The sequence below is a fragment of the Miscanthus floridulus genome, chromosome 18 (assembly GCF_019320115.1).
Source record: "Miscanthus floridulus cultivar M001 chromosome 18, ASM1932011v1, whole genome shotgun sequence".
NCBI lineage: Eukaryota > Viridiplantae > Streptophyta > Magnoliopsida > Poales > Poaceae > Miscanthus > Miscanthus floridulus.
This window is the reverse complement of record NC_089597.1, coordinates 89,005,346-89,020,655: the sequence shown is the minus strand read 5'-3', so window position 1 is coordinate 89,020,655 and position 15,310 is coordinate 89,005,346. Positions and strand designations below refer to the sequence as shown.

Here is a 15,310-nt window from a genome sequence, read left to right as displayed (position 1 = left end):
ACCCTAAGAGGGCTCAGGGGCTCAAGCCGCTCGATGCAGGGACAGAGGTTCAAAGGCCCCCTTTGCCGAGCCCATAGAGTCCCCATTTTAGGGAATTCTGTTGGAAGGCAGGGCGAGGAATGGTGGAACGCCATCCAAGGACTTTGCCAACCCCGTCACAAAACCACGGAGCAAGATTCTGTCTGAACATCCCCGTTGGCAAGCTCATCGGACACACCATCGCTCTGGTCTCCAGTAACACCCGACCCCAGCAACCCCAAGGGGTCGGATCTCACTCGAGGGCTGGTAAAGGTATGGCTACCTCCCTTCCTCTTTTCGAAATAATCATTATATCAGATTCCCTCCTCGCGTCAAGACCAGCGGCAAGATTTGGGGGAACAAATTGGTAAGACTGCAAAAACCAAACGACCGGACAGCCATGGGCAGAAGGTGAAATCTAACAAAACGAAATTACGAAGCAAAATCATGAAATTGCTTCCAGACTCAAAAGTACCGACACTTGTTCACATATTACATATAAATCTTGTTCATTCGACTATCTACTTCCACGAAGGGAGAACCGCTTCTTTCAATCTGTCCGCCAGGTCCCACGTAAGAGGTGCCACCGCCTTCTCCATCTCGTCCAGCTCAGGATCTTCATAAATAGGCGTGAAGCCATGACTCATCACCTTCAAATTGATCTCCCAATCATAATGAGAATGGGCGTCAGCAAAGGCTTGGGTGATCCCAGCACGAAAGGCATCTTCCTCAAGCTGGCCCACCCGTGCCGTGATACCTGTGGCATGAGTAGCGAGCGGGCTAGTCTCCACCGGCTCCACCACCTTCAGGGCATCAAGGACCACCCCGACCGCAGCCTACAGAAGATCGTGCTCGTCGCTCTCAGCCTGAAGGGTTCTTCGCACATGGGCGAGTTCCTTTTCTAGCTTGACAGAGACGTTCTCGGTGCTTAACCTCTGGCTCACCGCGTCACCAAGATCTGCTCGGAGGGAGTGGACCACCTCGACATCCTCATCCACCTTCTGTTGAAGGGCCGTGGCCCTACTCGGGGCCTTCCGCCTGAGATCCCGCTCCGTCTCCAGCTCCTTCAGGACCTCGACAACCCGCTTACTGGCCTGGGCATCCTTCTCGAGCAGCTCATCCTACTCCTTCAGAATCTTGGCGGCCTCTTCCTCTTCCAGCTTCACCCTCGCCGACAGGTCCACGAACATCCCATGGATCTCCTCCGCGTCCCGACATGCCTCAGCCTCCCGCTCCTAGGCGGCAGCAAGCTGCGCGGCCATATCTGCTCGTAGCCAGGCCTCCTCGGAGAGGCGATCCCACTCCTCCTTCTGCTCATGGAGGAATCGGGATTTATTCCGACTACGAGCAACGAGAACCTAAAAAAGAAGAAGACCGGTATCAGAAATACGAAAACACAAAAACATGCGAAGAAAGAAGAAAACCAAGTGAATACCTGAGTAGTTGGGATAACGATCTCACGAAGGGCTCCTCTAGCCTGGTCTAGGGCGTCCAGCATGGTCGAGATCTCGACATCAAGACCCTCCCGCTCCATGCTCTCAGAATGATCGTCGAGCGAGAAAAGAGCCACCGTCGGATCCTGGGCGGCCATCCACTGGAGCGACGGCTCCCCCCGCATGGGGGAGCGGCTGCCTCTCGACAAGGGGGCCAAGGTGGCTCCCTCCTGATCCTATGCGGCACCACCGCCACGACGCCCGAGGGCCTTCCGACCGGATCCTCCTCCTGGGCCGCTTCAAGCGCCATGGGCGGATCCACCTAGGCCCCTGGTGACACGGATTGCACTACGCCCTTGAGTGCCACCACGGCTGCGCCTGGCTGATCCTGGCTTGGCATAGTCACGACCACCTCCACCGGCGGTATACGGCCCTCGGCCGGCTGTACCATGTCCGCCATGGAGGAAGCCGCCTGCTCGACAACCACCGAGGGCGCAGGCACCACCACAGGCGTCGTCGGATCGGCCAACACGGCTCCAACGTCGGCACCACTCCTGCCCAAAATAGGGGTGACGCCAGGCGGCGCCATCCATCCCACTTGAATGGCGAGGCTCTTCTTGGGCGCCAACCCTAGGGAGTGACCCGTCTGTAAGAACCTACACAAAGGTAAAAGCCATTAGATCAAAATAGAAAGGGAAAAAAGAATGAAAATAGGGGAACCAACGGCTTACGCGGACGCCTTCGGCCGGTGGAAGCATTTTGGAGGCGGATCCCTAGATCCCTGCCCCGACTCGTCTGGGCAGGACCGTTTCGAGCCTGTCCCCTGCTCTGCGGTAGGGGGACTCATCTCCTTTACCTCATAGGGGACAGCACCAGAGCCGCTCCCCTCCACCGTCTCATGGGGCGCGGCACTAGAGCCACTCCCCTCCACCATCACCTTAGGGTCGGCGGCGGTAGGCCCGCCTTCCCCCATCCACCGATCCTCGGCTAGCACGCCGTGCGAAGCGGTGGACTCTCCGGCCTCCACCGACCTCACCGACTCACTTCCCTCCGTGTGGAATGGGAAGGATCCCTGCACGGATGGGTGGGCACTTGTCAGCGTGTCCTCATCCTCTAGAACGCCCCAATCCATGTCGATGACTACCTCATCGTCGTCATCATCATCGTCGTCATCATCATCACTGCTCACATCCTCTCCCCGATCCCGTGCTTCTTGCTTCAGTTGTTTCTTCTTTTTCATCTACTCCCTTGCATTCCTGTCTCGCTCGGCCGCGAGTTTATTCGCCACCGCCACGACCTTGTCCTTGGGCAGCAGAACTGGACTGTCTTTGAAGACTAGCCCCCTCGGCTGGTTCCAACGTCACGAAGGCGAGTATCAAAAAAATGGAGATTCAGGAAAAAGAAAGAGCACAAGAGAAGAAGGCTTACGAATTCGAAGAACCCAGGCTCCGGCCACATTGGGGGATGTCCAGGCACCGGATACACAATGTTGAGGATGCAGCCTACGGAATCCTTCATCGGCTCCGTCGCCTCCTTAATGCACTGCGCCACTTTCGAGAAAGGGAGCGCCTCGTCAACAAGCACCGTCCCCTCGAACGACATCATGGGCATCATCCGATGCAGGGGAAGCATGCGCGCCATCAGCGGCGCCACCCTCCTCGCATGATAGGCGCCGATAATCCCCGCCCCCTTTATGCCCCGTTCCTTCAAGGCTTGGAGGGTGTAAAGAAGGTCGGAGAGGTGTTTCTTGTCTTTGAACTAGACGCCCCAAGCCCATGACTCCGGAGCCTTTTCAATAAGGCGCCCGGTGTACCTTGGCAGGGTGGCACTCACATCATCCCTGACATAAAACCACTACGAGTGCCATCCCTTGTTGGAGGTCGCCAGACGCATGAACGGGTAACCCCTCGACCGGGTATGGCGCAGATGAACGCTGGCACATCCTATCGGCATGCTCACATCCTTCCCCCCAACCTTCCTCTTCAACAAACTAATGGTAAAGAAATACCGCCACAGATCAAAATAGGGATCGATCCCCAGGAAACCCTCGCACAGGGCAACAAACGCCGCCATATGTTGAACCCCATTGGGAGTTAGATGCTGCAGCTCCACCTTATAATAATCTAGCAGCCCCCGAAGGAATCTATGCGCGGGTACCACAAATCCCTGCTCATGGAAGATGTCGAAAGAAATGACATACCCTTTGGGCGGCGTCGGCTCACCCTCGTCACTAGGTAGCAGCCGCTCCTGGACGGCGGACAGCGGGCGGAGAAGGCCACGGCGAACAAGGCCCTCCAAACGCCATGAGGTGATGCTAGATCTGCCCCACAACTCCATTAAAGCAATTGAGGAGAAAGGTGGGCGCGAGCTCGACGGCGGCTACAGGGCAGGCGCAAGCTTGATGGCGGCTGCAACACGGATGCAAGCTGGTCGACGGTGGCGGTGCGGGCGCAGGAGGCTGGGGCGATTGGCGGCGGATGTTTCAGAACGCAAAGGCAAGGGAGCGAAATACGGAACCTTGGGGGCGAACCCCGTGGTTTTATAGGGGCGACGGACACGAGAAGGGCAACCGTCCGCCTCGATCTTCGGGCCTGCCACGCGCACCGTCGCATCACGGCGCGGGACACGCGCCCGCAGTCCCTATCCTCTCCCACCAAAAATCACGGTGGACAGTACGCCTTCCCCAGGCGAATCCGGACTCCCTACCCACCTGGGGAACGCAGGCCACGAAGACTTTTTTTTCTCTTCGGCCCACCTAGGGCCCAGAAGCTCGGCGGCCAGCCCAACTGAGAACGGGTCCGCAAACGATCCAAAATCAAGGGCGCAAGTATTACTGGGATCCCGGTCCACGGACAAGCCCCAGTTAGGTCAGCCCTGAATGAGATCCCCGTGAACGGGATACCACGACCCCCTCGAAAAAATATCCAGTTGATGAAAAACTAAGTCCTTCAGCCTTATCCGCGAAGGATCCGATACAACCCCCCCGGCGACCCTATTCAAAACACCCGGGGGGCTCAGGGGCTACACCCATCGGGTACGCTCGCACGCACCCTCTAGCAAAGTAACTCCGACGAAATCAAAAACACCCTCCAGGCGGTTCTACTCAAATCACCTAGAGGCTCGGGGGCTACTGTCGGGGACCTAATACCGGGATACCCTAGAAGGTGGAACCAATAACCACCGAACGTTAAAAACTTCTAGACAGATAAGGGCGCCGTTATGTCCCTTGTTCGATTGACAGGAGTTTGGTTCCGCCTCGTCCGACGCCTTTGGGATAGCTCTGCCTCGCCCGAGGGCTAAGGGCTAGTCTCCGTCTCGCCCGACGCCTTTGGGCAGGCTCGGTCTCGCCCGAGGGCTAAGGGCTAGTCTCCGCCTCGCCCGACGCCTTTGGGGCGGGCTCGGTCTCGCCCAAGAGATAAGGACTGGTCTCTGCTTCACCCGACGATCGAGAACAAACCTCATCTTGCTCGATGTCTAAAGACTAGTCTCATCTTACCTGACAACTTCTCCCCGTTCCCTCATGATGATGGGTACAGGGCAAGACAAGACGTTCGGGTCAACCACGGCTTTAAGGACTATACCCTGCGCCCTGGCAGGAAAGGCACTGCCAGGGAACGACGGGATAGGTGCTTTAGACCCTTCCAGGCGCCGTAGAGCTCGAAAGGTATTACAGGTGCGTGCTCCTCGCCCTGTAGAGTTGTAGGCGCCGCCTTCAGCTCTAGGACACGGAACCCGACGAAGATATACGACAACCACTACATTCCAGAAAAGGATTTGTGATCTCCACAAATGACGGACATGCCGTCACCACATAATGGACCCAAGGGAGCGGCGCCCGCTTCCCGACCCCTCGGGTCCATCAAATCAAAGGACCTTGCCCACAGCGCTGTTTCGGACCCTGACCCCGTGTCCCTCCAACAGAGACTCATAGGAACCAGAAGGCGTGCGGAGCAAGGATGGGCGAGGTTCATAAGTCAAAACCACTGTACTGCAGCCCATACCCTGCGCAGAGCAGTATTCTGTAATCATCCTGACATTATACAGGGGCATCAATAGTATTGTAGGCGCTTATCATTCTTCGCATCCATCAGAATGAGAAGAGGCTGGGTAGACGTGAGCCACAAGACTAGGTAGAGTACACATCCTAAGCCCTCACTCTTGTAAAGCCAGCCCCTTCATCTATAAAAGGTTATGCGCTTCCTCTAACAGAGGGACCGATCTTTGACGACATAATACACAACACTCACACAGTCAAGCTGCGATCAAGCTTTTGGCCTCCTTTCAACCCTTCCATCAGAGACTTGGGACCAGTCCCTCTCTCGATCGTTTATACCCTACTACGAACCGTTTTCGGTGCTAATAACACGAGCAGCAACAAACTAGACGTAGGGACATTCGGCCTGAACCAGTATAAATCTTGTGTCCTTTAGCGCACCATCCGAGCCTAACGCGCATTACTATAAATTTACTTACCGGTGCTTGTACGAAACACCGACACTATTGTAAGACTTCCGCTAATTTACTCTAATGTAGATATTTGAATAAATGTTGTAATACTGCAATGACTCTGTAATGGGATCCTGCTCGAAAATCGTAGATGATTCGGGGTTCTCCGAGGACACCCGGTAGTTTTCTTAAATTAACAGAAACATATACATAATCGTCAGAGATCGTTGGACAATGACAATTGCATATGGATCCTATAATATAGGAGATTCTGCTACACTATCCACTCAAGCAAACACTTGGGACCGGACGAACGCACGACAACGACACGCGGGTCGTCATAGAACGAATGAGAATCCAATCCAATGCAAGGACGGAAAAGTGCGTCTGCGTGCAGGAAGAAGCAGAAGAAGGGGAAGCGAAAGCAACAGCCGGAGTAGTAGCCGCCGTCGCGGGGCGGGGAGGGTGGTGGAGTGGACTGTGGAGGTGAAGCCGTGGAGGCGTGCGTTCACACGGCGTTCAGCTTCAACCCGTGTCAATTTCGCCCCTACTTTTCCCGCGGCGGCTTGGGCGCTTGGCCGGGGTGCCCGCCTCTGCCTCCCTGGGATCCCATTCCCATGCCATCGCTGTCGCCGCCGCTCGCTCTCCTTCAATTTGTTGCCTGGGTTTGGTTTGGTTTTCCGACTCGTGCGTCCGATCCACCCGTCGTCGTTGATACGTGAGACGTCCTTGTAAACTAAACAAAGGTGCTCGTCTGGTATGGCAACTTGGCAAGGAAGGATCGAGCAGGGGCTGACTGACCGTGACCGGCCGGGGACGGACTGGGATACTGAAGGCTGATGAAAGAAAAGAAAAGAAGGCTGGAGCTAGACGACTCTGCTGGACTAGTCTGGTTGAGACGGCGACGTGTAATTACTAGAGCGACCGGTGGGAGTATATTAGTGTGTAGCGCTGTGTGGACTTGCTCTGGAACTGTCGACCCGTGAAATTGTATATTCTTGTCCATCCGTTACTAGAAGTTCAGTTCACGCCACATATACTGAAGTAGAGTACAGAGAAGGGGGAAATTACAAATTAGAGACGTGTAGACCGAGAAAAAGCGGAGATTCAGGATCTGGATCGGAGAAGATCCTGATACTTGAGCTTTGATTCCCATGCAGTCAGATCAGTTTCTTTTCTTCTTCTAGTATTTATATGTTTGGTTCTTTAGTAGTTCCTAAAATTAATGTCACATCAAATATTTGATACTAATAAGAAGCATTAAATATAGATTAATTATAAAACCAATTATATAGATGGAGGCTAATTTACGAGACAAATTTTTTAAGCCTAATCAATCCGCTATTAGCATATGTTTACTATAGCACCACGTTGTCAAATTATGTACTAATTAGACTTAAAAGATTCGTCTCACAAATTAGTCACAAGTTGTGCAATTAGTTTCATAATTAATCTATATTTAATACTTTATATATATGTCCAAACATTTGATGTAACAGAAATTTTAGGAGCACCGCACCTGGAACGTATCTACGATAACGTCGAGCTGAGCACGTACGCAGAGCTCTTTTACAGTGCCGTCGACCCGTGCTCGATTTTTCAGCCTGTTTTACAAATTTTGTCCGTCCGTTATAGTACTACTACTACTAGAAGTTCAGTTCAGTCCACATACAGAAGCAAAGTACGTAGAGTACAGAGAGGGGGAAATTAGAGACGTGTAGACCGAGAAAAAGCTAAGCACTGGTGTCTGAGATTCAGGATGATATCTAGAGAAGATCTCTTGACACTTGCGTTTGGATTCCCAGGCAGATCCAGTTCCTTTTCTTCTACTACCAGTAGTTTGCGACGTTGACTCGCACTGCAACTGCAAGTCTCACCGCAACTGCAAAACGAGCTAACGTCGAGCTGAGCACATACACAGCTATTTTTTTTTCTTGAATACATAAAGTATTTACGCATCCTTATATTAATATTAAGAAATAGTAAATATCACAACGACGCGCCATAAACCTAGCACAGTAGCCTGTTACGCAGTTACTAGTATATACGGAAGAACAGCGTTACCAATGTGAAACCTCATCACGCGTTGGTGTTGCTTTACTTTATTATATGTGCGCGCGAGCAAGCAAACGTCATCCCTACCTCTCCTGGTTAGCCCTTGCTTAGTTCACGAAAAGTTTTTTCAAAAAATGCTACAGTGTTTATCACATCGAATCTTACGATACATGTATGGAGCATTAAATGTAGATAAAAAAAACTAATTGCATAGTTTGATTAGAAATTACGATACGAACGTTTTGGGCCTAATTATTCCATAATTGAACACTAATTGTCAAATAAAAACGAAAGTGCTATAGTAGCTAAATTTCTAACTTTCCACTAACTAAACACGGGCTAGTTGGTGTTGGGCGTTAATAAACAAAAACAAGTGCGTGAACGCAAAACTTGCAGTGCAAGCGGCCACTGATCATGACCAGCAAATCATATAGAATACGGCTGGTGGTGGCGGCCTTCAGTTTGGCCACTCGCTCCGAGGGAACGTCGAATGTGCTCGTCCAACAACCAGCAGGATCGATCCTCCATAAAAAATAAAATAAAAAAACGGGGTCAATAACAGTGTCGGTGGCAAGGCATCCAATATGCTCGTAAATTCAATTCTTGAATGCCATTTATTTTTCCGGCCGGGCTCCTCCTCGCGGACTCGCGGAGCACGTGAAACCTGTGCGCTACATCTTTCAGAAACGCGCACCGCGTGCTAATGCTAGCTGAACAACTGCATACTGTTTAGTTTAGAAATATTTTTTTTCGAGAACCTGCATAGCATGTGTTTCATCGTTAAAAAGAAGTTAGAAGTTTTACATGTCCAACATCACATCACGGCGGGGTACCATGAGCGATAGGGTTGAACGCGAACACAAGGCATCTCTAGATGGTGGAACGCACACTGTTGTAACTAACTAAGAAACTTTTAAACTTATCAGCCCGGCTTCTCAGCTATGGTATAGTGTTTTTCTCTCACAACAAACAGTATCAGCCGGTTTATCAGCTGCAAAAATCATCAGCCGAACAACCCCTAAATGTGCGACCGAAGAGCTTGTGACGTTGAGCGAACCCTCGCTCAAGGCTCCTGCGTCGCCGCCCGCCTCCCATGAGCACCAGCCATGGGGAAGAGCTCCTGCATTGCCGCACGCTTGGATGGCGACAACGGCTCTCGAAACGTCTCATGGAATCGATTGGCGATGGTCGCGTCAGGCGTCGCCGGTGCTGACCGTGGGGCGCTCGCCGATGGCTGCTATTTGCTGAGCAAGACCCGCTTGGCCTGCTTATCTAGGTTCGGGTCATGGTAGACGGATTTGGCAACAAGTCTATCACTGTGGTGCGGCACCGAGCTCTCGACCCGCACGCACGAGACACGAAGGCGTGGCGGCGACTGGATCAGCGGCTTCTCGAGTGTTGTACATGCGGGGGAAAAGAGAGGATGTGAATGATGGATTCTTTGTGATCGTGCTGCGTGGCCATTGCGTTAAAATAATTTGAAATATGAAATTTGAAATGGGTGATAGTTGGTCCCGTTCGGCTTACCCACAAGCCGGCTTGTTTGGCTTCTTTTTTTTAGTCGAAACAGTGTTTTTCTCTCACAACAATTCAGCCGGAATAGTATTTTACAGTCAGTTTCAGCTAAAATTCAACGAGCCGAACGGAGCTGGTACTAAAGCAGCTCAGGAAGGCATGAGGCTGATTTATTCAAAAGCTGACCCTGCTGTTCGACAGGGACCTGGTCATCTCCCTCGCATCCATCGAGGCCACTATTCCTTCTATACGACTGTGCATCAAGATATTGGTCAAATGCGTGCTGAATTCTCTAGAAGAGTTTTCTCTGATGATCCAGCGAAACGTCAACCGAAGTATCGATGAGTTGAAGTTTTCTTCTTCTATTTTCGCTTACACAGGTTCCCTTTCGTTTGTGTGTAGCAGTACTACTACTAGTATTCTATCACCTATACGCCGTATCGACCTAGCCTGGTGAAGGTTGACCTTGCAACCGACAACTGACCAGACCAACGGAAGAAGCCGGGAGTATTTGGATCGACGAGCTATTTGGTTCCCGGGTTGACCTTGCCGAGCCAGTTGAGAGCAGTCTCGATGAAAGAAATTGACGTGGTTTTCATAGCACAAAAAATCATCTATAGAAACTATCTTCCACAGTGGAGGTGTCTTTATATAATAATTATTTTCTCTTTCTCTCTCCCAACTTTATCTTCTTCCTCCAATAGAAGTGTGGCACGAGCCCCCTGAAAACTGGTGGTTTCTCCCCAATGGCGATTTCATGGTTTCTTATTGCATGGGTCAAGAGAAGACCTGATTTCTTCATAAGGAAATCATTTCTAGGATTTTTGCTTTCTTTCTTCATTAATTACGTTGCCATGTCAGCATTTTGCTTACGTGGCAAGTCATTTAATGATGATAGAAACCATCATCAATACACCATTGGGACTGCCCTGAGCGGTGGCAACGTACCGCCGTGTGCCTTCGACTGGCTCTGACTTCTGAGGCGCCAGCGCGGCATGCATGGCCCATATGGTCACCGGCATTTCGTATAGGTGTTGTCAGTCTCTGCAAACTCCTCGGTCTGTTCGGCTGGGCTTATACGATCATGGATTATAAGCTGAAACAGTATTTTTTTTTCTCACACCAAATAAACCAAACCCGCCAGCGGTAAATAATCCACAATCATTTACGACGAAACAATCAGGCAGCCTGTTTCCACTCTCGCTCCTTGGAATCAGGCAAGCCTCTCCTGACTGCATGTACTATGCAGGTCAACGCCAGCGCACTGATGGAAAGGTCTGATGGTGCCTGGCTGCCGCTGCCAGCAGCGTGCAGACCCCGTCGCCGGTGACCGAACATCCCGTCTGATAATACAGGTGGGAGCAGGACGTGGGGGGCGACTTTTTGGAGGTCAAACACCGGGTTCCTTGTTTTCCCCCGGGCCCGGTGGCCGGCCGGTGCTTCAGGTCAGTCAGGCCGATGATGGAGCACCGGCACCGGCAGGCGAAGAACGAATTTACAACGTGGCGGTCAACGCGCGCAGCTCCGACGCCCGACCTGGTCGGTCCTCTCCTGCATGCGGGTTGCGGGGTGGGGCCGTGGGGGTCAAAGGCAGACAGGGCGGGCGCCGGAACGCTAGGTTCGGTTAGGCCGAGCCCGACCTCGCCACATGTGTGCCACACGCGCGTCTGTCAGTCTGTGTGCCGTGGAGGCGTGGCGCCGGCGTTCGCTTGATGTCGGCCCTAATATGCACCGCCGCATCAGTCCAGGCGGCGGCCTCCCCTTCACATTGGTAAAGCTTTCATCTTGTTTGTCTTTGGCCCATCTGATGTGCGTGATCACGTTCGTGTATTCCATTTAATCATGACATAAAAATGTGCAGGCTACCTATATAAAGGCCTTGTTTGGCAGGGCTTCACTTCACTAGTGAAGTCATTTTTTTTTTGCTTCAGCTCCACGAACAGTTTCACCGGTGGAGCTGAAGCGGTTTTGGTAAACCGTTTGGCAAAATGGCTTTTCTGTGAGAGCATGTTTTTAGGGTCCTGGAGGAGGAGCCGGGAGAAGCCACTTTTTTTGGCTCCATCCCACCCCAATTCACTGTGAGAGCATGTTTTTAGGGGCTTCACAAGTGAAGCTATTTTACTTTACCCCGTTTGGTAGAAAACGGCTCCAAACAGCTCCTGAAGCCGGTGGAGAAGCCCTGCCAAACGGGGCCAAACTATAAAATGGTGTTTTCGTCTATCCACCAATTTAATGTGGACCATAATATAGTATATATTTTAGGGGGAGGGGAGCATCTATTTTAATTAATGGTCAGATGCAGTTCTAGCTTCTCTTCGGGGGAGTGACTTGATTTTCTCTCCATCAAGCTGAATCTCAGCCTTACATGCTCATGAGCCAGCAGCGAAGATCATTGTCAGGCACCTGAAATATAGCAAGTTCCTTAAAAAAAAGATAAATGCACCCTAAATCCATCAACTTTTTATGTTGTGTCATTCAGGTCCATTAACTCTGAAAATACAGATTTGAGTACATAAACTTTTTAAGTTGTGCCATTTAGCTCCATATCCATCCGTTTGGGGAATAGATCCTACGTGGCAATACATGTCAGCAGCCACTGTGTCCATAGATCATATGAGCAGCACGTGAGGGCCCTTTGCCAATCATTTTTTTGCCGATAGCCCCCTATCCTTTCCATTCCCTCACTCTTCACCCCTTCCTCTTCCTTCCCTTCGAAGCCATCGTCCCTGGATTTCAAACGACGCCGGGGCGCTGGGTGGGACGACGGAGGAGGCGGGTGGTACCAACGACGACGTAGCCGGTGGAGGCGGTGAAGATTGTGCGGGGTGGTGGTGCCGAGCACTGACTGCCGCGTCGATCGCGGCTAGTCAGCGCAATGGTGGCCTCTTTGCGAGCAATGGGGGCACAGGCGCCACAATATGGTGAGTTCTTCTATGTCATGAACTCTGAAATTGGTTGGTTTAGGAGGTATTTCTTACGTCGATTAGCTCGCTTGTTGCAGAAAATATCTTCTTTTGTCGGCTAGGGTTTCATGTATTGGTCATTTATGCTGTAGATTTTGGGGTTTTCTTCTATAGGCACCGATGACGAAGAATTCTCAGTGGAAATGCATCATGGGGGGTGCTTTGTTTCTCAAGGGTTGAACAAAGCCTATCTGGATGAAAGAGTTAGTTGGTTTGACCACGTAGAAGTTGCTAAATGGTCTCCTATTTTCATAGAGCAACTTGTTTTTAAGTTACACTACCCAAAAAATCCAAACATGAAGGTGTTCTAGCTGCTACATGGGAAGAATCTTTCAAATGAGTTGAGATTAATTTTGTCTAACACAGACACAATGGTAATGTCCTCATTAGTTCACAAATTTAAGAATTTTGTGCTGTATTTGGACCATGATGACAACCTTTCTGGTTTACAATGGTATGACAATGTTGCAAACCCATTGAACTCACCTCCCAAGGTTTTCGGTCCTATGAAGACTATGCATATGGACAATACAGATAGTGGGAGGGTACCTGAATTCTGTGGTTATGACCGAGTTGATGACAGAAATGATGGGAGCTTTGGTGATGACAGTGCTGGTGATGACAGTGAAGAGGACCCTGATTTTGTTGATTCTGACTACGAACTGGCTACAGATGATGATGACCTTTTTTAGTATGTAGATGATGAAGAAGGAAGGAAGGAAGAAAGATAAGGGCAAGAAAGCTTTTAGTGTTGTATCAAATGTTGAAGATGACATGTCAACAGAAGATGATGAGCTGCGGTTGCCTGAATCAGATGATGAAGGTGGAGAAAGCCTAAGGTTTCAGACTTTTAGAGAGCAGGATATGCATAACCCAATATTTAAGTTGGGTCAATTGTTTGCAACCTATGAGATTCTAAGGAAAGCAATTACAGAATATAGTTTGAAGCACAAGGTTGAAATTAAATTACCAAGGAATGAGAAGAAGAGGATTGACGCACACTATGCAGAAGGTTGTCCTTGGAAGTTGTATGCTTCAGTGGATAGCAGATCCCCTGGTATGGTTATCAAGCAATTCAATGGACAACACACATGCCAGAAAAAGTGGGTTTTGAAGAGGTGCACATCAAGATGGCTTGTTGACAAGTATCTAGAAACATTTAGGGCAGATCAGAAGATGGGCCTCACAAATTTTGCTAGGTCAGTACAGAGGGACTGGAACATAACTCCATCAAGGTCCAAGCTTGCTAGAGCTAAAAGATTAGCTATGAAGAAAGTTATGAGAGATGAGGTGGAGCAATACAAGTTACTTTGGGACTATGGTCATGAACTTAGAAGAAGTAACCCAGGCAGCAGCTTCTTTCTGAACCTGGATGGCAATGTATTTAGCACGTGTCATTGGATGCATGTAAAAGAGGTTTCTTGACTGCATGTAGGCCTATCATATGCTTGGATGGATGCCACATTGAAAGTTCCTAATGGCTAGAGGGGGGTGAATAGCCTATTAAAAATTTCTACAACAACACTTAACAAACTGGTTAGATAATTATGAGGCGAAGCAAGTGTTGCGCTAGCCTACTAAAATAGCAAGCCACCTACCATAATTCTAGTTTATATAGTTTCTATCCACACAAAAGCTATGACACTACACTAAGTTAATGTGCTCTCAAAGACTAACTAAAGAGCCACACTAACCAAACTAACAAGCTCTCACAACTAGCTACACTAAAGAGCTTAACAACTAGTTTGCGGTAAAGTAAAGAGAGTGAGCAATTTATTTATACCACCATGTCGAGGAAGGAGCCAATCAATCACAAGAATGAATATCAATGAAGACCAATCACCTCGGAATCAAATGATGAACACAATGATTTTTTACCAAGGTTGACTTACTTGCCGGCAAGCTACTCCTCGTTGTGGCGATTCACTCACTTGGAGGTTCACGCGCTAATTGGCTTTACACGCCAAACCCTCAATAGGGTGCCGCACAACCAACACAAGATAAGGATCATACAAGCCACGAGCAATCCACTAGAGTACCTTTTGGCTCTCCACCGAGGAAAGGTCAAGAACCCCTCACAATTACCACGATCGGAGCCGGAGACAATCACCACCCTCCGCTCGATGATCCTTGCTGCTCTAAGCCATCTAGGTGGCGCCAACCACCAAGAGTAACAAGCGAATCCCACAGCGAAACACGAACACCAAGTGCCTCTAGATGCAAATACTCAAGCAATGTACTTGGATTCTCTCCCAATCTCACAAAGATGATGAATCAATGATGGAGATGAGTGGGAGGGCTTTGGCTAAGCTCATAAGGTTGCTATGTCAATGTAAATGGCCAAGAGAATGAGTTTGAGCTGACTATAGGGCTTAAATAGAAGCCCCCATGAATAGAGCCGTTGTACCCTTTCACTGGACACAACACGGGGTGACCAGACGCTCCGGTCATATTGACCGAACACTAGACCTCAGCGTTTGGTCATGCAATACGTGCCACATGTCCCCTCTCTTCAAATGTTGATCGCCCTATCTCAACGGTCAAGTGATGACCGGACGCAGCAGCTCAAAGTGACCGAACGCTGAACCTCAGCATCCGGTCGTTTCCAGTAAGCATCTGGAGATGACTTTTCATGACGCTCGACCGGACTCACCCAGCGTCCGGTCACTTGGTGTTTCCCCTATACATGACCATGTCAGTGTGACCAGATGTAGGCAGTCAGTGTCTGGTCGTTTCAGTGCCAGCGCCCGATCGATGACCGACGCTGCGCTTCTTCTGCTGCTACTAACCGGACGCGCCAGTCCTTTAGAGACCAGCGTCCAGTCACTTACAGTGACCATGTTCACCTGAGTTTAGGGCACTGGTGGCACCATCAGACTG

The 15,310-nt window shown here is 50.3% G+C and overlaps 1 protein-coding gene across 1 annotated transcript; it reads left to right on the top strand.

The window, feature by feature from the left end:
- The first annotated feature begins 13,129 nt into the window (after positions 1–13,129).
- LOC136524145 (uncharacterized) lies at positions 13,130–13,855 on the top strand. The gene has a single exon (XM_066517606.1). It carries the CDS (start codon positions 13,130–13,132, stop codon positions 13,853–13,855), a length of 726 nt encoding a protein of 241 aa, XP_066373703.1.
- Positions 13,856–15,310: the final 1,455 nt, after the last annotated feature.